Source organism: Geotrypetes seraphini, chromosome 9 (assembly GCF_902459505.1).
Source record: "Geotrypetes seraphini chromosome 9, aGeoSer1.1, whole genome shotgun sequence".
Taxonomy (NCBI): Eukaryota; Metazoa; Chordata; class Amphibia; order Gymnophiona; family Dermophiidae; genus Geotrypetes; species Geotrypetes seraphini.
Window position 1 is genome coordinate 114,783,030 of NC_047092.1, and position 21,503 is coordinate 114,804,532.

Consider the following 21,503-nt stretch of genomic DNA (forward strand, 5'->3'; position numbering starts at 1 on the left):
GAAGCATTTGCAATAAATATAGCCATGGGGGTACCACCATTATATTATAAAGGGCTATGCAACCCAATAAGGAAAGCGGGTAATCCCACCATGCTCGTAATTTAGGTATGGTCTTATCTAATAAAGGCAGCACATTCAACTTGTATAAATGTGTCAAGTCCTGTGGAATCTTAACCTTTAAGTATACCAGATATTGATCCGCCCATTTTAAGAGAAATTCCTCCACCCACCCAACTTGAATTAAAGGGTCAGTAGGAAATACCATGGACTTCTTCCGATTTAAAGTCAGCCCAGAATAAATCTGAAACTCATCCACAAGTTCCAAAGCCCAAGATAATGAGCGCCGAGGATTCCCCAAAGTAAGTAAGAGGTCATCAGCAAAAGCTAACACCCGGAGCTGAGAAACGCCCTCCGGTAAGCCCTCAGCTCATCATCTCATTGCAATGTACGAATAAGGGGATCTAAGTATAATATAAACAATAAAGGTGAGAGTGGAAAGCCTTGTCTTGTGCCCCTACGTACAGGAAATTTCTCCGTACGTATCCCATTAATTAACACCGAGGCCATAGGATCTCGATATAAAGCCTGTAAGGAATCATAATACCACCCAGTAAACCCCAGATAGTGCAGCAAAGAAAACAAATAATGCCAATTAACCTTATCGAAAGCCTTGGCCACAAAGAGCCCTACTAGGAGACCAGGTTGACCGCCATTCTGTGCCCTGGAATAAGCCATTAGCACCCTACGAACATTAATGATGGAATGACACATCTTCACAAACCCCATCTGTTCTGGTGTCACTAAGGTGGGTAATATAAGCGCCAAATGATCTGCTAGAATACAGACAAAAATTTTTATATCTACATTAATGAGGGAGATTGGTCTATATGATTCCAATTCCTGTTTTGACTTGTCTGGTTTTGGAATCAAAGAGATCAAAGCCTCATTAGCATAACATGGCAATGTGCCTTTCATCAGTATAGTCTCGTAATAGGCCAATAATAGACCCCCAATAGAAAGAGACAAAAATTTTATAAAACTCCAGAGAGTACCCATCTGGTCCCGGCGCCGTATATGTCTTTTGCAATTTTATTGCCTGTAACACTTCCTGCAATCGGAAAGGTCTATTCAAAAGTGCCAGTTGTGCCTGTGATAATTTTGGCATCCCAGCATCTTCCAAGTAATTGGACACATCAGGACCAGAATAGGCATCCGGAGCTGCATAAAAAACTTGAAAATATTGGTAAAACAAGCAAAAATCTCCGCCTGCTTGGTCAAGTGGCGACCCCCTGTGTCTAGCAAAGCCAATATATACCGTGACCCTCACCAATTTTTTGTGATGGAAGCCAGCAGCTTTCCCGTCTTATTACCATATTTATGATAATGATATTCACGATAAAACATGGATTTTGTCGCCCGGTCATGTATCAAGGCATTGAGGGCAGTTTGCGCCGTCAAATACGCTTCTTGGTTAGCAGACATAGAAAGTTTGAGGAAATCAGCTTTTAAAAGAGCACATTGCTGTTCTAGACTAATAATCCCCTGTGAAATACGTTTTGCCCGAGCTGCAACGTATGCTATGATATCATCAAGGAGAACGGCTTTCGCCGCTTGGATCTGTAAGATGTGATGAATTAAAGTGTAGGTAGTCTTCCCATTTGGTCAAAAGATACTTAGAGAATTGGGGGTCCCGATTTAAGTAGGCAGGAAATCTCCAGCTCATCCCCTGCTCAGCTCCCCAAATCAATCCAGATCATATTGTGGTCAGACACCTCTAATGGTCCGATTTGTGCTTCTACCACATAGGCGAAAAAGGATGCGGAAGTTAAAATATAGTCTATCCTTGAAAATGTCCAATGTACCCAAGATTGATATGTATAATCATGATTGGTAGGGTTCAAGAGTCGCCATGGGTCTAACAATCCCAAGGAGTGACATAAGTATGGTATCCCCTTAGTCTGTTTTATCGGCACCACACCACCCAAATGCTGATTGAAGTCTCCGGCTACAATCAGTGGCAGTGCGGAATCTCCAATGCACATATTAACCAAATTCTGAAAATAAGGGTGAGAATATGTATTAGGGCCATAGACCACCAATAGTCTGATCACCATGCCCTGCACTGCTATTTTAGCCTATAAATAGTGACCATGAGAATCTCGGCATAGTATACTAACTTCACAAGCTAACCCTTGCGGATTAGAAGTGCTACCCCAGCCCGCCTACCAGAAAAAGAAGCTGAATACATCTCACCCACCCATCCACGTCTCAATTTTTGATGTTGTAAATCAGAAAGCCTAGTCTCCTGGAGACATGCAATATCCACCCTATGGTGTTTTAATTGAGATAGTATTTTTGTCCTCTTAATTGGTGATGAAATGCCTGAAACATTCCATGAGATTATACGATGCGGACGGTCACCCAGTGGTCTCCCAAAAGTGTATCATGGGCCTGTAAAAGAGAAAGAGGACCCCCAGGCGCCCAGCTCCGCCTAAGAGTTGACTCCAGAAAAAAGTAAAATTCCCTGATAACCTGCCTGCTACATAGAAAGACAAAGTACAAAACTCAAAATTGCCCATAGAATACAAACAAAATATTATAGTTGCTGTTCCCAACAAACGAACCCTCCCAACTATCCTCCCCAAACCAATTTCCCCACATACCCTTACCATAAAGGATACTAATGGAGTCACCCACAGACACAAGAAAATTGGGGTAACCTGGCCTATTAGTCATTCAGCTATATAACTACTATTACTCTATCAAATTTGAAAAACATAGTAACATAGTAGATGACGGCAGATAAAGACCCGAATGGTCCATCCAGTCTGCCCAACCTGATTCAATTTAAAAATTTTTTTTTTTTTTCTTCTTCTTAGCTATTTCTGGGCGAGAATCCAAAGCTTTACCCGGTACTGTGCTTCCAACTGCCGAAATCTCTGTTAAGACTTACTCCACCAAACAAGGCACTCCACTTGAGAGAACCAGAGCAAATAAGTCAAAAGGCTTCTGAAACAGGGGCTTCCAAGGTGGTAATTTATGCGCCAGCAGTCTCCGGGGTATCAAAAGTTTTCCAAACCCCATTGATACAAATCTTCAACAACGCTGGATACTGGAATTGAAATCTCTGAGTTCCACTAGTTTTGTACAAAGTGGATAATAGGGTTTGCGCTTTTCCTGTAATGCCATCGAAAAATCTTGGCTAAGACGAATGGCTGCTCCATCGTACTTCAGCATGTTTTTCTTAGCCTGGTACTTGCGAAGCAAATCCACTTTGTGTCGGAAATTTAACAGTTTCACAATTGCCACTCGTGGGCGAGTATCCCTGCCAAGTTGGGCCCCAAGATGATGTGCGCATTCGAGGCAGAGAGGACCCAGAGACGGAGATGGTGGAAACTCTTCTCCCAGCCAGCGTTCCAGCACCTCCAATAATTGGCGGTCCGAAACCGCCTCTGGGAAACCCAGGATCCGCCAGGTTGGACTGGCGGGATCGATTTTCAAGATCCTCGAGTTTCACTGCTTGCGTCCGAACCTGCTCCTATAGGGCCGCTAACTCCGCAGTATATGTAGTAGATGTATCTTCCATGGATGACACACATCGTTGCTTCGGAAAAAAATTGCTCAAAGTGAGTAATTTGAGATGATAAATGATCAACCTGCGGCCCCAAAACCTGAGCACCAGCAGTCTTGATATCGCTCAGGGCTGCCTCCGTCAGCTGAGACACCATTGCTGGCACGGCCTCCGCCATCTTGGGTTCCAGCGGCCTCACACAATCGTGGTCTTTTTTGGCCATTTTAGCTGACATAGGAGTTTGAGAGCGGGTGAGGTATCTGTCCATATAATCTGATTAAGCACCCTGAGAGCGTTTACCCCAATTATGGCTGCAAAGGCAAGAAAATTAAGCAGTATGGCCAGGTAGCCCCGGAGCAAGCAAAGCACCCGTCTTTACCCGCTCATTGCATCACGTGACTCCAGGGGGTTATGTTTTAAAATTTGCGGTGGTGGGTGTTTGAGGGTGTGTAAAAAAGGTGTAGTGGTGGGTGTTTGTGGGGGGGGGGGGGAGAAGTTTTAAAAAGAGGCGGCCGGAGAAGGAATTTTTTAAATGGTACGGGGGGTTAAAAAAATTATACCTGCGGGGGGAGGGGGTACCGATGGCTGGCTGGCCTGGGGTTTGGGGTGGCTGGTTGGTTTGGGGCTGGCTTGGGGTTGCCTACCATTAGACATGCCTACCACTAGATGTGCCTTGTACCCTGTCCCGGCCTACCACTAGACCACCAGAGGGGGTCAGGGTACAGAGCACACTCATTTGATTCAGAATTTTTTTTTCTTGGTTTTTCCTCCTCTAGAGGTGGGTGTGACTTATGGTCAAGTGCATCTTATGGAGCGAAAAATACAGTATACATTAAACAAGATTGGCGACAGCGGAGAGCCCTGTGGTACTCCACTGCTGGATTTCCAAGAGGAGGAAGTCTCGCCCTCCAAATATACCTTATAAGATCGCAATGAGAATTTACTGAACCAATTCAGTATAACTTGGTTTAAACCAATATCTGATACCATATGAATCAAACGCAGCCAACAGATCAAATTGCAACAATACTGCACATTTATTTTGTATCTGTAAATTTTGAATCTTTGAAATTAACTATAATAGGAGAGTCTCCGTGCTAAAGTTTGGTCTAAACCCATGTTGAAATGGTAACAAAATAGAAAATTTCTCCAAGCAGTTGGAAAGTTGGCTAGAAATAATTGACTCTCATTTAACTTATTTATAAATGATCTGGAAATTGGAACGAGTGAGGTGGTTAAATTTGCAGATGACACGAAACTGTTCAAAGTTAACTCTTGCAGATTGTGAAAAATTGCAGGCAGACCTTAGGAAATTGGAAGACTGGGTGTTCAAGTGGCAGATGAAATTTAATGTGGACAAATGCAAAGTGATGCACATTGGGAAAAATAACCCAAATCACAGTTACTGGATGTTAGGGTCCACCTTGGGGATTAGTACCAGGAAAAGGATCTGGGTGTCATCGTAGACAATGCAATGAAACCTTTCACCCAATGTGCGGTGGCAGCCAAAAAAGCAAACAAGATACTAGGAATTATTTCAAAAAAAGGGATGGTTAATGAGACTAAGAATGTTATAATGCCCCTGTATCGCTTCATGGTGTGACCTCATCTGGAGTATTGCATTCATTTCTGGTTTCCTTATCTCAAGAAAGATATAGCGGTGCTGGAAAAGGTTCAAAGAAGAGCGACCAAGATGATAAAGGGGATGGAACTTTATTTAGATTATTTAGTTAGATTGTGAGCCTTCGGGACAGTAAGGGAATTTCTAAGTACCTTTTTTTATTCTAATTTTATTGTTTCCTCAATGTATATTTCTAACGGATTTAGCGGTATATAAGAAATAATTATTATTATTATAATTATTATTATTATTGTATGACAAAAGACTGATAAGGTTAGGGTTCTTCAGCTTGGAAAAGAGATGGCTGAGGGGAGATATGATTCAAGTCTGCAAAATCCTGAGTGGAGTAGAACGGGTACAATTGGATTGATTTTCACTCAGTCAAAAATTACAAAGACTATGGGACACTCGATGAAGTTAAAACCAATAGAAGGAAATATTTCTCACTCAGAGAATAGTTAAGCTCTGGAACACATTATCAGAGGTTGTGTTAAGAGCGAATAGCATAGCTGGCTTTAAGAAAGGTTTGGACAATTTCCTGGAGGAAAAGTGCATAGTCTTGTTATTGAGAGAGACATGAAGGAAGCCACTGCTTGCCCTGGATCGGTAGCATGGAATGTTGCTTCTTTATGGGTTTTGGCTAGGTACTTAGGGACCTGGATTGGCCACCGTGAGAACGGGCTACTGGGCTTGATGGACCATTGGTCTGACCCAGTAAAGCTATTCATATGTTCTTATGATCTATTTCTCACAGAACTAAGGCACCACAATGGTTGCAGTGTGTAAAATACATCTTTCTTGGTTGAAATTGGAGTTGAGTATTTTTGATGCCTTTATGTGGGGTAAGTCAGCTGATGGTAGTAGGCATTTTAATTTGTTAGCATCACTTGTTAGCAACACTTGTTAGCATCAGCTGGATGGTTTCTGAGGGTGATTTTAGATGTATAAATGTAATGTGAGCCTAATGGTGGGTGGGAGAGGGGCAGGGTGGGAGGGCCTAGGCCGCAGGGATGTATGCACAGTATAGCTGTGGAATCACTCTAAAGGTCCTAAGAAGCAAGCATTAACATTTTGCTAAAGCATTTTCCAAGGCAGAGAGGAGCAGGTAGATTGCTTAGAAAACTAGGTAAGAATTCTCCCAGAAACTGGAGAGAAAGTCAGTTGAAAGTCCTGGGTTTCCAGGAGGGGTTCCTTTGAATTAATTGTTAGCAGGTAGCAGTAGCTGGCATGTATTAAAAACAAGCAATTGGTGATATATTTTCAAATACTTTTGTCTTCCATATTTTATTCATATTATACAGGCATTGAGGAGTTTCAAGCTTACTATTTCTGTGGACCCCAGGTATCACCCTAAGATCATTGGCCGAAAAGGTGCTGTGATTTCCCAGATACGTACAGACCATGAAGTCAACATTCAATTCCCTGACAAGAATGATGAGAACCAGGTACAATCACTACTATTACTGTTTAACTGTTAAAATAAGTACTTGGAGCTTCTAGCCATGCCCTTGAAATTTGATTGAATTTTTGATCTTTGAAAAGCCTCCATCCATTCTCTTCAGATAAAAGTACTGCAACATTGTGGATTGATATATGGAAAATGTGTTGCCTTTTCCTAATGTGACTATCATCTTATAATTTAGTACAGCGATGGTGAACCTATGGCATGCGTGCCAGCTGTGGCACGCGAAAGCCTTGCAGCTGGCACGCGGGAAGGTCCGCAATAGAGAGCTGCACGGGTCGCGGGGATCCCGTGGGGACGCCTCCGAGGGTCGCGGGGTTCCTGTGGGGCTGGATGTACTAAGTCGCGCGGCTTTTCTCCCTACCTGCTCTGCTTGCAGCACAGAGCCGAACGGAAGTCTTCCCGACGTCAGCGCTGACATCGGTAAACAAAGCCCTCCCTCCCTCCGACGTCTGCGCTGACGTTGGGAAGACTTCCGTTCGGCTCTGTACTGCAGGCAGGGTAGGTAAGGAGGAGTAGCCTCGCGGCTCGAGTGGCTTCCAAGGGAGGGGGGCGGTCCGCCCCGCCCCGTGTGCAGCACAGCCGGCCAGGTCCCCTTACGTTTGTGGCGCTAACCCGACCGACCGACAACAGCCCTGGTCTGACAAATCTCCCTGCCCTTAACCGCGAATCTAAATTACCTTCTTACAGCAGCTGTAAGAAGGAAATTTAGATTCGCGGTTAAGGGCAGGGAGGTTTGTCAGACCGGGGCTGTTGTCGGTCTGTCGGTCGCGGAAGCGCCACAAACGTAAGGGGACCTGGCCGGCTGTGCTGCACCCGGGGCGGGAGAGAAGGAGGGGGGAGAAGGACGCTGAAAGCACTGGGGAAGACAAAGGGGTGAAGAAGGACGCTGAAAGGCCATGGGGAAGACGGGGTGGGGGGGAAGGACACTGAAAGCATTTGTGGAAGACAGAAGGGGGAGAAGGACGCTGACAGGACATGGGGAAGACGGGGGGGGAGAAGGACGCTGAAAGCACATGAGGAAGACAAAGGGGTGGAGAAGGACGCAGAAAGGACATGGGGAAGATGGGGGGTGGGGTGGAGAAGGACGCTGAAAGGCCATGGGGAAGACGGGGGGGTGGAGAAGGATACTGAAAGGCCATGGGGAAGACAGAGGGGGGAGAAGGACGCTGACAGGACATGGGGAAGATGGGGGGGGAGAAGGACGCTGTAAGGAAATGGGGAAGAGAGAGTGGGGAGAAGACGCTGGCAGGGAAGAAGACAGAGATGCCAGACTATGGGGGGAGCGGAGGGAAGAAGATGGGTGCCAGACCAATTTGGAAGGGGGGAGAAAGGGAGAGGCACAGTAACAGAGCAAATGGAAGACGCAGAAGGAAGAGAGACAGTGGATGGAAGGAACTGAATGAGAACACGAGGAAAGCAGAAACCAGGCAACAAAGGTAGGAAAAGAATTCTATTTCTTTTTTTCTTTTTTTTTTGCTTCAGGATAAAGTAGTATATTAGTTGTGTTGATAAAAATTTATAAACAAAAGAGGCTCTGGTAGAAACCCGTTTACAAAGTGAGTATTCTTCCCAATTAATATTTCCAAATTAATAAAGTCTTTTTGCTTATTTGTAAATGGGTTTCTACCAGAGCCTTTAATTCAGTAGCATAATTAAATGAAATAACTATTTCTGAAGTTTATAGGGACGGGCGGGGACGGAGGGGATTCCTCACGGGGACGGGCGGGGACGGAGGACATTCCTCGTGGGGACGGAGGGATTCCTCACGGGGACGGGTGGGATTCCTCACGGGGGCGGGTGGGGACGGGTGAGACTTTGGCGGGGACAGGTGGGGACGGGTGGGATTTCTGTCCCTGCGCAACTCTCTAGTCTGCAATTAAGATATGTGGCGCGGCGGGAGGCCAGTGTCCGGGGTCTGCTTTGCAGCTCACCTGGCAACAGAGCCGGACTGGCCATTGGGAGTACCGGGCATTGTCCCGGTGGGCCGCGGCCCATCCTGTGCTGGCTGCAGTCCTGTGAGTGGATGTTTAGCCTGCCTGTCTTCCCCTTAGTATCCTATGAGCCAGGCAGTGTGTGAGGGGGAAGTGGGGGGAGGAAGAGAAGCTTCACACTGAGTCTGTCACAGGAACTCAGTGAGGCTGTAGTGTGACTCCACATGTGACATCTGTAATCAGGAACAGTTCCTAGTGCTCCCATGCTAGAGAGGTGAGGATATGGGGGGAAGTTAATGTGTCTAATAATGTGCTCTTCTGTAAAAACCTCTGTATCTTCCATGGGGGACATGCTAAATTTGAGGAAATAAAAAAGCTGCTTATGATGATTGCATAGAGAAGTTCAGTAAGCTGAGAGGAGGGCTGGGCTCTCTGTGAACAACCAACACACTAATCCTCTGCGCTGTACCTTATGGAAAACTCAATATAGCAAAAAACAGTAAAGTGTATATGTGGCCCTTCACAGTGCTTTTGTAAACATCATAATAAAATAACAAAGGCTCCAATAATGAAAAATAAAAGTCCTTTTCCCATACACTCAGGTTGCACAAGTCCGGTTTTCACCCGGACATTATATTTTTTGACCAAAACGGATGTCTACAATTAGTAAAATTCCCCAATCACATATTTTTTTATGGGGACGGATTTGTATACAGCACTTCATTAGATTTTTTTTTATTATACAAATTTTATCTTTTTGTAGACTTGAAGTCTTGAACAAAGAAAATGAGTACAGCAAAAAAAGCAAAAACAGATAGTGGAAGACCATTCCAAGAGGCCTGGACAGAGTACATATGGAGTGATTGAACGCAGTGGGAAAGCATTGTGTATTATGTGTAATGAAAGTGTTGTGTCTCGCACATCAAGTGTCAAACGTCACTTTGAGACCAACCATAACAGTGTTGTTGAACTTGGTTTAGCTCAAAGAAAAGAGTTCCTTGTAGGAAAATTAAAGAAATATCACTCCCAGTCTCTTAGTTTTAGCAACTATCTTTCAAAAACTAATCATCTTACAGTTGCCAGCTTTCAAATTTCACTGTGCATGGCAAAACATGGTAAGCTCCTCTCTGATGGAGATTTTATCAAAAAGGCAATTTTGGCTGGGAGTAATTCACTCTTCCATGATTTCCAAAACAAGGATAAAATTGTGCAGCGCATCTCTGAGATGCCGCTAAGCAGAAATACTGCAAAAGATAGGGTTCTGCGAATGGCTGCTGATGTTAGTCAACAGCTTACTTGCGACTTACAAAAAGCACCCTTCTACTCCATGTGCTTGGATGAAAGTACAGATATTACTAACCATGCAAGACTAGCGCTCATTTTGCGTTATGCTACTGGTGACATCATGAGAGAAGAGCTGGTAAAACTGCTGTCTTTGCCTGGAAGAACACAAGGGATAGATATCCACAATGCTGTGATGGAGGCTTTTTCATCACTAGACATAAGTCCAGAAAAAGTAGTTTCAGTTACTAGCGATGGAGCACCTAGCATGGTGGGGACAACATCAGGATTCATTAATTTCTTTGCTAAGGAAGCAAAACATCCACTGATTCAATTTCACTGCATAATACATCAAGAGGCTCTCTGCGCCAAAGAAAGCAGCAAAAAACTTGATGATGTCCTCAAAATGTAACAAAAATGGTGAACTTCATCATGGCGCGTGCTCTTAATTTTTGACAATTTCAAGCCCTTCTTGATGAAGTTCAGGCATAATATAACACTTTACTGATGTACAATAATGTCCGGTGGCTGAGCAGAGGACGAGTGTTAGAGAGATTTGTGGCCTGCTTGGAAGAAGTTAGGCTATTTATGAACGAAAAGGGGGAAGACTATCCTCAACTCACCAACATGGCCTGGCTTACCAACCTCATGTTCTTTACAGATTTTACTAACCACTTTAATGTACTAAACAAAAAATTACAAGGCATGGGAAAAACAGCAGAAAGCATGTTTAGTGACATCAAAGCTTTTGAGAGAAAATTGCATGTTTTTGAAAAAGACCTTGAGAGTGGACAGCTAAAATATTTTCCCAACCTAAAAATACATTTGGATAATTCTACAACATTAGTGGACAGTCATAAAAAACACCAGGAAATCCACAAAGCATATTCCACCATTGTAGCCGAAACAAAGGAGAATTTTAGTAAAAGATTTTCTCAGTTCCGTAAGATGGAGACATCCCTTTCATTTATAACTTCCCAGAAAAGTCCACATTTGAAGATCTTGATCTTTCCTGCTTACAGTGGTTGGATATTCAAAATTTGGAAATGGAGCTACTGGAATTTCAAGAAAGCTCTATCTGGAAAAGTAAATTCAATGACCTGCGTGCGGCTCTTGAACGTATTGAGTGTGAAAGGGTGACAACTGCTAGCAGTTCTGAAATTGAAATCCTAAAAGCGTGGCATTCTCTGCCAGACAATTTTAAGTCCATGAAAGCACTTGGGATTGCTCTTCTTACTTTGTTTGGGTCATCCTATGCTTGTGAGCAGCTGTTTTCGGCTTTGAATCATATAAAATCTGATGCTAGAAACAGATTAACGGATGACATGAGTGCTGCATGTGTTGCTCTGAAATTAACGCACTATGAGCCAAGGATTGACAAGTTATCAGCATGCATGCAACAACAAAAATCACATTAATTTTTTTCAGAGCATGCCCAATGCATATGTTTACATGAAGCAGTGTTTTCAGTTTGCAGTTAAGACACTTTCTAAGTTATTTAAATATTATTTAAAGATGTTATTTAAAAAAGGGACTTTTCATGGCCCTGTTGTATTCCAATCTGGAATTTTCAATAAAAACGGTTGGTTTAATTGAAAGCTCTTTTGTTTTCTTTACATCATATTATTAGAAATGTAATAATTTAACTATTTTCTAATTTGATTGTAAATTTTACAAAAAAACATGTATAGACTCTTTGGGAATGCACACCGAGTCTTGACACAGTTAACAGTTTTAAGAAGTTTATCTTTTTTTTTACTCAGGATACATTTGACATGTTATGTGAACATTTAAAATATATTGTGTAACTGAATCAAATTCTTCCTAAATTCATTAAATTGAATGAAATCATTAAAACATTATAAATTGCCAATAAATTGAAATGAAAACCAAAGGATTGTGAATCAAATTGATTTTCTGACAATACAAAGATTCCAACCTTTAAAAATGATGTTACATAGTTCAGGCAACTTTATAAAGAGTTTTTAGATACTAAAATCTTGTTATTAAGGTTTAATTGACGTGCTGGCACTTTGAGGAAATTCTTTGGTTTTGTGCGGCAGTTTGGGCACTCGGGCTCAAAAAGGTTAGCCATCACTGATTTAGTACCTTATCTTCTCTTCAGGAGAGCAGTATTAATAGTTTTAGAAAACATATTGCAAGATATAGAAGATCCTTAGCATTAAGGCAGGGCTGACCCTATCGTTCTGTGACTTGTGCATGGCCCTACATTTGATCCATTAATGAAATGCATCCACTGATTAACTGACATGATGTTTCCTTCCATTTCCAGGGTCAGCTAAGGATTTTGGCATACAGTTTTCCAAATGAGTCATAGCAGCTTTTGTTGAGTCCTTTGTCCTCTTTAAACCTTCTTGCCCTAGGACAAGATCACTATCACAGGTTATGAGAAGAATGCAGAATCAGCTCGTGATGCCATCTTGAAGATAGTTGGAGAACTTGAACAGATGGTGTCAGAGGATATCACACTGGACCATCGTGTTCATGCTCGCGTTATCGGAGCCCGTGGCAAAGCTGTCCGCAAGATCATGGATGAGTATAAGGTAAGCCACATAAGTTCAGGATGTCAGGGAATCAAGCAATATTTATTTTGTCCATTTAGCTCAAAACACTGGCAGACCAGATCATTTCTGAGCACCAGTGCTTGTAGTATGGATAAGGTGACCATAAATCCCGTTTTCAACGGGACCGGCCCGTTATTGGACCAGCTGTCCCGTTGTGTTGACCCACCGCTTCAGGACACCAAAATGTCCTGTTTTCAGGGACAGCGTCCCGAAGATGTGCGCGGGGACAACGGGGCAGGCGATTGCTTCCCCTCCCTCCAGTGTTGATTCATACCCCTGTCCGCCTGCTGCACCTTCATCTTACCGCCCAGAAGTCTTCTTCCCTACATCAATTCTGACATTGGAGAAGAAGTTTGGGCCAGCCAGGCAGCGATTGGCTGGCCTGGAATTTCCTCTCAGACTTCAGAAGGCTTCTGGGCGGTAAGAAGAAGGTGCAGCGGTGGTGGGGGTACGGGGTATTTTTTAAATTCTTTATTCATTTTATACTTTACATCAAGTGCACAGAAATAACAAATTAATATAATACATCACTTGAAATTCCACAAAATTTTCATTAAAATAAAATTTATCTCCTTTCCTCCCACCATACTAATATCAAATAATACATATAATATAATAAATTCTTTCCTTCCCTTATGGACGGGGGTTTGAATTGGCACTGGAGGGAAGGAGGGAGGCTGGTAGGCAGTGGTAGCGGTCTGAGGGGGTTGAATTGGGCGCTGGAGGGAGGGAAGGAGGTAGGCAGGCAGGCATTGGCGCTGGAGGGAGGGAGGCAGGCAGGCTTTGGTGCGGCAGGCAAGCTAGATTCGGGGGAGGGAGTGGGACAAAGGCTGGAAGGCAGTGAGGGGGACATAGGAAGGAGGTACTGAGAACACTAAGGGGCACTAAGGACATGAGAAAGAGGCACTGGGGGCACTAAGGACATGGGAAGGAGGCACTGGGGGCACTAAAGACATGGGAAGGAGGCACTGGGGGCACTAGGGATATGGGAAGGAGGCACTGGGGGCACTAGGGACATGGGAAGGAGGCACTAAGGACATGGGAAGGGGCACTAAGGTCATAGGAAGGAGGCACTGGGGGCACTAAGGACATGAGAAGAGGCACTAAGGACATGGGAAGGAGACACTGGGGGCACTAAGAACATGGGAAGGGGCACTAAGGACACGGGAAGGAGGCATTGGGGGCACTAAGGACAAGGGAAGGAGTCACTGAGGGCACTAAGTCCATGGGAAGGGGCACTAAGGTCATAGGAAGGAGGCACTGGGGGCACTAAGGACATGGGAAGGAGGCACTGTGGGCACTAAGGACATGGGAAGGAGGCACTGGGAGCACTAAGGACATGGGAAGGAGGCACTGGGAGCACGGGAAGGGGGCATTAAGGACACAGGAAGGAGGCACTAAGGACATGGGAATAATAATAATAATTTTTTATTTTGTATACCGCCATACCCAGGGAGTTCTAGGCGGTTCACAGCAGATAGATTCAGTACAAACAGTGCAGTTGAGGTTGACAACAAAAAACGAGCAAAGTACATGCAGCAAAATACATGCAATGGATACAATAAGTACATGCATACAGTTTAAGAGAAGGAGAACTGCATACACGCCATAAGGAAAAAGCCTATAAGGAAAAAGTATGCAAGCCGTAAGGAGGGAGCCACAATCTTAGAAGCGTGAGAGGGGAAGGTCATGTGGTATGATTAAGGATGTGGTCTGTTTAATAGCTGAGTTTTAATCTGCTTTCTAAAATTGAGATATGAAGAGGCATCAAGTATAGTTTGGGCGAGACATGAATTTAGTTTAGCCGCTTGAAAGGAGAAGGTTCTTTCGAAGAATCTTTTCAGGTGGCACGATTTTAGTGAAGGGAAAAGCGAACAGGTTTATTCTGCAGGAGCTCTTGTTGTTGTGGCTCAGGTTGAAGTGAGGGTAAAGATAATCCAGCGACATACCAGATACTGTTTTGTAGCAGATGCATGAGAACTTAAAATAGAACTCTGGATTCAAACGGTAGCCAGTGCAGCTTGTGGTAGAAAGGGGCTATGTGTTCCCATTTCTTCAAGCCAAAGATGAGACGGATGGCAGTATTTTGGAACAACCTCAGCTTCCTGGTGATTTTCTTGAAGGCGCCTAAGTATATGATATTACAGTAGTCCAGGACACTCAGAATAGAAGATTGTATCAGCAGACGGAAGGAGGCGTCATCAAAGTGTTTTTTTATGGTGCGGAGTTTCCAGAACACCGAGATATTTTTCTTAAATACTAGGTCGGAGTGTTTCTCCAAAGTGAGATGCTTATCTAAAGTGGCACCTAGTGTTTTTAAGGATTGCTCAATACAGTAGTCCAGCCCATTCACATGTAGTGTGCTTTCCTTGATTTTGTCATTTGAGGCTGCCAAGAAGAATTTAGTTTTTTCTGGGTTTAACTTTAAATGAAACACTGACATCCAAAGTTCGACCTGATTTAGAATAGATGATAAGAGAATTTAGCAGCTCTGATGTAAAGCAGGATAGCGGCATGACAATGGTGATATCGTCCACGTAGATGAAGAATTTGAGCCCTAGACTCTGCAAGAGGCTTCCTAGGGAGGCAAGGTAGATGTTGAACAGGGTGGGGGACAAAGGGGAGCCCTGTGGGACCCCACAGGGGTTGTCCCAATCATAAGAGATGGTATCGTCCTTAAACACCTTATAAGATCTATTTCCCAGAAATCCATGGAACCAATTGAGAACGTGGCCTGAGATTCTGATGGATGTCAAACATTCCAGCAGAATAACATGGTCAACCAAATCAAATGCACTACTCAGATCTAGTTGCAATATCAGAGCACTTGATCCTTGGCTGAAGAGAAGGTGGAGGTAATCAAACAGCGAGGTTATAATTGTTTCGGTACTGTGCCCTGATCGGAAGCCGGATTGGTTATTGTGTAAGATGTTGTGTTTCTCCAGATATGTAGTGAGTTGGGTGTTTACCACTCCTTCAGATATTTTGGTTACCAGAGGGATATTGGCGATGGGTCTAAAGTTAGAAGCAATGTTAGATGGTTCTTTAGCATTTTTTATGATTGAAGTAATCATATTTTGACCTTGCTCGACGGGGAACTTCCCTGAGGATAGTAGAAAGTTTACCCATGTTAACATCTTGACCTTAAACTTGATAGGGGCAGATTTCATGACGTTTGGAGGGCAGGTGTCCAATTTACAGTAGGAATTAGCATACTTATTGTAGAATTTGCAAAAAGTTTGCCAGTCGATGGTTGGAAATTTGTTCCATAAGAACATAAGCAATGCCTCTGCTGGGTCAGACCTGAGGTCCATCGTGCCCAGCAGTCCGCTCTCGTGGCGGCCCAACAGGTCCAGGACCTGTGCAGTAATCATCTATCTATACCCCTCTATCCCCTTTTCCAGTAGGTAATTATCCAATCCTTTCTTAAACCCCATTACCGTACTCTGACCTATAACGTCCTCTGGAAGCGCATTCCAGGTGTCCACCACACGTTGGGTAAAGAAGAACTTCCTAGCATTCATTTTGAATCTGTCCCCTTTCAACTTTTCTGAGTGCCCTCTTGTTCTTTTATTTTTTGAAAGTTTGAAGAATCTGTCTCTCTCTACTTTCTCTATGCCCTTCATGATCTTGTAAGTTTCTATCATATCCCCTCTAAGTCTCCTCTTCTCCAGAGAAAAGAGACCCAATTTTTCCAATCTCTTAGCGTATGAAAGGTTTTCCATACCTTTTATCAGACGTGTCGCTCTCCTCTGGACCCTCTCGAGTAACGCCATATCCTTCTTAAGGTATGGCGACCAAAATTGGATGCAGTACTCCAGATGCGGACGCACCATCGCCCGATACAATGGGAGAATAACTTCTTTCGTTCTGGTCGCAATACCCTTCTTGATTATACCAAGCATTCTATTCGCTCTCTTAGCGGCCGCTGCGCACTGTTCCATCGGCTTCATTGTTGTGTCCACCATTATCCCCAAGTCCCTTTCCTGTGTACTCTCATTCAATAATATCCCTCCCATCGTATAGTTGTACCTCAAGTTTCTGCTTCCCATATGTAATACTTTACATTTCTCAACGTTGAACTTCATCTGCCACCTCGTCGCCCAATCCCCTAGCTTGTTCAAGTACCCTTTGCAATTCTTCGCAGTCCTCTATAGTCCGAGCACCACTAAATAGTTTGGCGTCATCTGCAAATTTTATTATCTCACACTTTGTGCCTGTTTCTAGATCATTTATGAATATATTAAATAGCAGCGGCCCGAGCACCGAGCCCTGCGGTACACCACTTGTGACTCTCCTCCAGTCCGAGTAGTGGCCTTTCACTCCTACCCTTTGCTTTCTACCTTCCAACCAGTTTCTGATCCATCTATGTACATCTCCTTCCACCCCATGGTTCTTCAGTTTCCGTAGTAGACGTTCATGGGGCACCTTGTCAAAGGCTTTTTGGAAATCTAGATATATGATGTCTATGGGGTCTCCTCTGTCCATTTGTTTGTTAACTCCCTCGAAGAAGTGCAATAAGTTTGTCAGGCACGATCTCCCCTTGCAGAAACCATGTTGGCTGGTTATCAGAAGTTCGTTCCTTTCAAAATGTTCATCAATGTTTTCTTTTATCAGGGCTTCCGCCATTTTTCCCGGAACCGAGGTCAGACTCACTGGTCTGTAGTTTCCAGGGTCACCTCTTGATCCTTTTTTAAAGATGGGCGTAACGTTGGCTATCTTCCTATCCTCCGGGATCACGCCTGTTTTTAGGGATAGGTTGCAAATTTGCTGTAGTAGTTCCATTATCTCCTTCTTTAATTCCTTCAGAACCCTTGGATGTATTCCGTCCAGACCCGGGGATTTGTCAGTTTTTAGTTTTTCTATCTGCCTGCGTACGTCTTCAAGGCTCACTTCTATGGATGTTAATTTTTCTGCTTGACTTCCATGAAAGAATTGCTCAGGTTCCGGTATGTTTGATGTGTCCTCATTTGTAAATACAGACGGAAAGAATATGTTAAGCCTTTCTGCCACTTCTTTCTCCTCTTTCACCACTCCCTTTCTGTCTCCGTCATCCAGTGGTCCTACCTCCTCCCTAGCCGGCTCCTTCCCTTTAACATATTTAAAGAACAGTTTGAAGTTTCGTGCTTCCCTGGCTAGCCTCCCTTCGTACTCTCTTTTAGCTTTTCGAACCACACGGTGACATTCTTTTTGATTTTTCCTGTGCTCTTTCCAGTTCCCCTCAGTTTTGTCCTTTTTCCACTTCCTGAATGAATTTTTCTTATTACCTATTGCTTCCTTCACTATTTTGGTTATCCACGCCGGGTCTTTTGTTAGACTCTTTGTGCACCCTTTTCTGAACCTGGGGATATATATATTTTGCACCTCGCTCACCATGTCCTTGAAAAAAGACCAGGCATGTTGTACCGTTTGCCATTTTTTTGAATTGTTCCTAAGTTTCTTCCTTACCATTTCCCTCATTGCCTCGTAGTTTCCTTTCCTGAAGTTAAAAGTTGTCGCTATGGTTCTCTTCCCTTTCGGTATTCCTACCTCAACCTTGAACTTGATCATATTATGATCGCTGTTTCCCAATGGTCCCACTACTTCTACTTCCTTTGCAGGTCACCTTAACCCATTTAGGATTAGATCCAGAGTGGCATTTCCTCTCGTCGGTTCTCTAACAAGCTGCTCCATGAAGCAATCCTGTGTAGCTTCCAGGAATTCTGTCTCTCTAGCGCATTTTGAGCTTCCAAGACTCCAGTCTATCCCAGGGTAGTTGAAGTCTCCCATAATAACTGTGTTACCGCTTTTGCATTCTCGCTTCATCTCGGTTTCCATTTCTTCATCGATATCTCCGGTTTGTCCAGGTGGACGATAGTATAGGCCTATCTTTATTTCAGGCCCTTTCCTTCCTGGTATTTTAATCCATAGCGATTCTAGCTTGTTGGCCGTCTCTGCTGTGTCCATTTTTGTCGATCGTATGCTTTCTTTTATGTATAGGGCTACTCCACCTCCCTTCTGTCCTGATCTATCCTGGCGATAGAGTTTGTACCCCGACAGTGCTGTATCCCATTTGTTTTCCTCATTCCACCATGTTTCAGAGATTCCAATGATGTCTATGTCTTCTGCATTGGCCATGGCTTCTAGTTCCCCCATTTTGTTTCTCAGGCTCCTTGCATTGGTATATATGCAATTTAGGTCCTGGTATTTTGTTGTCTTCATTTCCATTCTCTGTGCTTCAGTCTTTATTTTCTTTTCTTTTGCTACAATTTTTCTAACCTCCTCTTCTGGGTTAGTCGACTCTTGTAATTTGTCCCTTGCTTCTTCCCGGCCTTTTTTCCCCTCAGTATCTTCACGGGATACCTTCTTCCGAATCATCGACGCTTGGTCGACTGTCGGCTTTCCCCTTCTTGTTTTAAAGCCTGTTCTATTCCTCTTCTGACGTTGTTTGCTAGAAGTCTAGTTCCTACCGTGCTCAGGTGCAGTCCATCTCTCCTGTAGAGCTTGCTCTTGCCCCAGAACGTTATCCAGTTCCTCACGAAGTGGAATCCTTCTTCCTCACACCATTTCCTCATCCACGCATTTATTGATTGTAGTTCTTCCTGCCTTTTCACATCTGCCCTCAGTACTGGTAGGATCTCTGAAAATGCTATCTTCTGGGTCCACGTCTTCAGCTTCCTTCCAAGAATCTTGAACTGTTCTATCAGCTTGCTTCTTATGTAGTCTCTCCTGCTGACATCGTTCGTCCCGATGTGGATCATTACTGTGGTCTCTTCCGTCTCCGCTCCGTCCAGGATCTTTCCAATGTTGTCCACGATGTCCTTGGTTCTTGCTCCTGGGAGGCAGGTCACCAGTCGGTCCTCTCTCCCTCCTGCTATGTGGCTGTCCACATGCCTCAGGATCGAGTCTCCCACTAGGATCGCTGATTTTCCCTTATTCAATTTTCGCTTCGGTCTCAGGTCAATGTCCTTGGTGTGCTTCGCTCTTTCTTCTTCTTGGCCTCGACTAGCCAATTTCTCCCCTTCATGCGGTATCCCTCTGTGGATGTCTTCTTTGAGGTCATCTGTTTCTTGTTCTCCCTTCCATGTTGGTGTCGGGGTAACTTCTTCTTTCATACGAAGTTCGTTCTCTTCCACCTTCATCCTGTATGCTTCCTCAATGAATTTCTCGAGTTCCCTGACTTCCTCCTCAATGTGTCTCTCTCTCGTGAAGACTTCAGCTGCCTTGATTGGGTCCTCCGTGGTGTAAAGTCCTTCTAGCTCCTGTATCTTGTCCTCTAGTCGCTTGACTTCATTCTTCAAGCTTTTCAGCTCCTGACACCGACCGCATACATATGACTGTCTCCCCGAGGGGAGGTAGTCATACATATGACAGTCCGTGCAGAACACTGGAAAGCTCATCTTCTGGTTTCCCTCTGCTTCCATTGGTGTCCTCTTTCTCTCTACCTGTTGCTGGTGTCCTCTCTCTCTCTCTGCTTGCTGCTGGTGTCCTCTCTTACTCTCTCTGCCTGCTGTCGGTGTCTTTTCTCGCTCTTTCTGCCTGCTGCTGGTGTCCTCTGTCTCTCTCTCTCTCTGCTTGCTGCTGGTGTCCTCTCTTACTCTCTCTGCTTGCTGCTGGTGTCCTCTCTTACTCTCTCTGCTTGCTGCTGGTGTCTTTTCTCGCTCTCTCTGCCTGCTGCTGGTGTCCTCTCTTACTCTCTCTGCCTACTTGACGCCTCCTCAGTAACCTTGTGTGAAAGACTTGGCCCTTCGCAAAGGCCCTTCACAAAGGCGCTCTCGCTAAGGCGAGCGCCTTTGCCGCGCGCCGAACGTTTGCGCGCCGTTGGCTCGACTCCTGTTATGGAGGAGCCCGGTCGATCTTCGATGACGCGGTGGGGGTGGGCGGAGCTACTCTCGCCGCTGCCCATATAGTAGTTTCACCTGTTCCTGCTTCTTTCTGCTCTCCTTGGCTCTCCCCTGCCTCTCCTTCTCTCTTGCTCGCTTCTCCTTCGCTCCTCCTTGCTTCTCCTCACTTGCACTGCTCTCTGCCGCTGGCTCGACTCCTGTTATGGAGGAGCCCGGTCGATCTTCGATGACGCGGTGGGGGTGGGCGGAGCTACTCTCGCCGCTGCCCCGATAGTAGTTTCACCTGTTCCTGCTTCTTTCTGCTCTCCTTGGCTCTCCCCTGCCTCTCCTTCTCTCTTGCTCGCTTCTCCTTCGCTCCTCCTTGCTTCTCCTCACTTGCACTGCTCTCTGCCGCTGGCTCGACTCCTGTTATGGAGGAGCCCGATCGATCTTCGATCAGCTCTTCAATATAGATCAGCTCTGGCATCGTCAGAATCTTGCAGAATGGAGTAACACCAGTGGGACTTGGCTGGGGCAGTTAGAGAAGATCTCAATTTTTGAATTGAAAAAATCAGCCATGCTGTTTGCAGTTAAAGTAGGTTCCTCGGGAGTGCCGGTAAATGTTTCGATATTGTATAAATCATTTACCAGTTTAAAAAGGCTGCTACTATTGTTTGAAACGTTACCGATTTTATGGGCATAGAAGTTTTTTCATTTTTCTATGGAAAGATTTTTGTAGTTTTTTAATTTTGATCTCCAGGCAATTCTATGCTCTTGTGCTCCTGATTTTAATCATAGTCTTTCCGATTTTCTTAATTCTCTCTTTGTCATCAGCAGCTCTGTATCAAACCATCCCTCTAGATTTCTAAGTCTCTTTCTACGGGTTTTCATGGAAGCCATTTCATTTAGGATGTTAGTGCTGTCATTAGTCCATGAGTTCATAAATTGTTCGGTTTCTTCATTTTGGTCAGATGCGATCTCATAGTGAGACCAGAATTCAACAGGATTTATCTTAACTCTGCTAGTATGAAATTTTTTGTTTCTTGTTTTGGAGTTATTGTGTGTTGGTTTAGTTGTCTTTAATTGGCAGTCGAGTTCAAAATTGCAGAGTCTGTGGTCAGACCATAGTGAGTCAGTCCAATGTTTTTGTTTCCAGTAAATTTTGGGATTGGGCAGTTCTCTAGTAGAGAAAGTAACTAAGTCTAACTGATGGCCTCTTTGGTGGGTTTTAACTGGAGGAGGTTTGA

At 44.3% G+C, this 21,503-nt stretch overlaps 1 protein-coding gene across 3 annotated transcripts in view; it reads left to right on the forward strand.

Annotated features, from left to right (window-relative positions):
• The window catches only part of HDLBP (high density lipoprotein binding protein), a 783,060-nt gene that overhangs the window by 583,027 nt on the left and 178,530 nt on the right, over positions 1–21,503 (forward strand). For 2 of the 3 annotated variants that reach the window (XM_033958794.1, XM_033958795.1), the window contains exons 24-25: positions 6,494–6,637; positions 12,254–12,433. In XM_033958794.1, coding sequence (XP_033814685.1) covers positions 6,494–6,637; positions 12,254–12,433 — 324 coding nt within the window. The remainder of the gene's footprint in view (positions 1–6,493; positions 6,638–12,253; positions 12,434–21,503) is intronic. The other variant, XM_033958796.1, reaches the window with a different exon arrangement.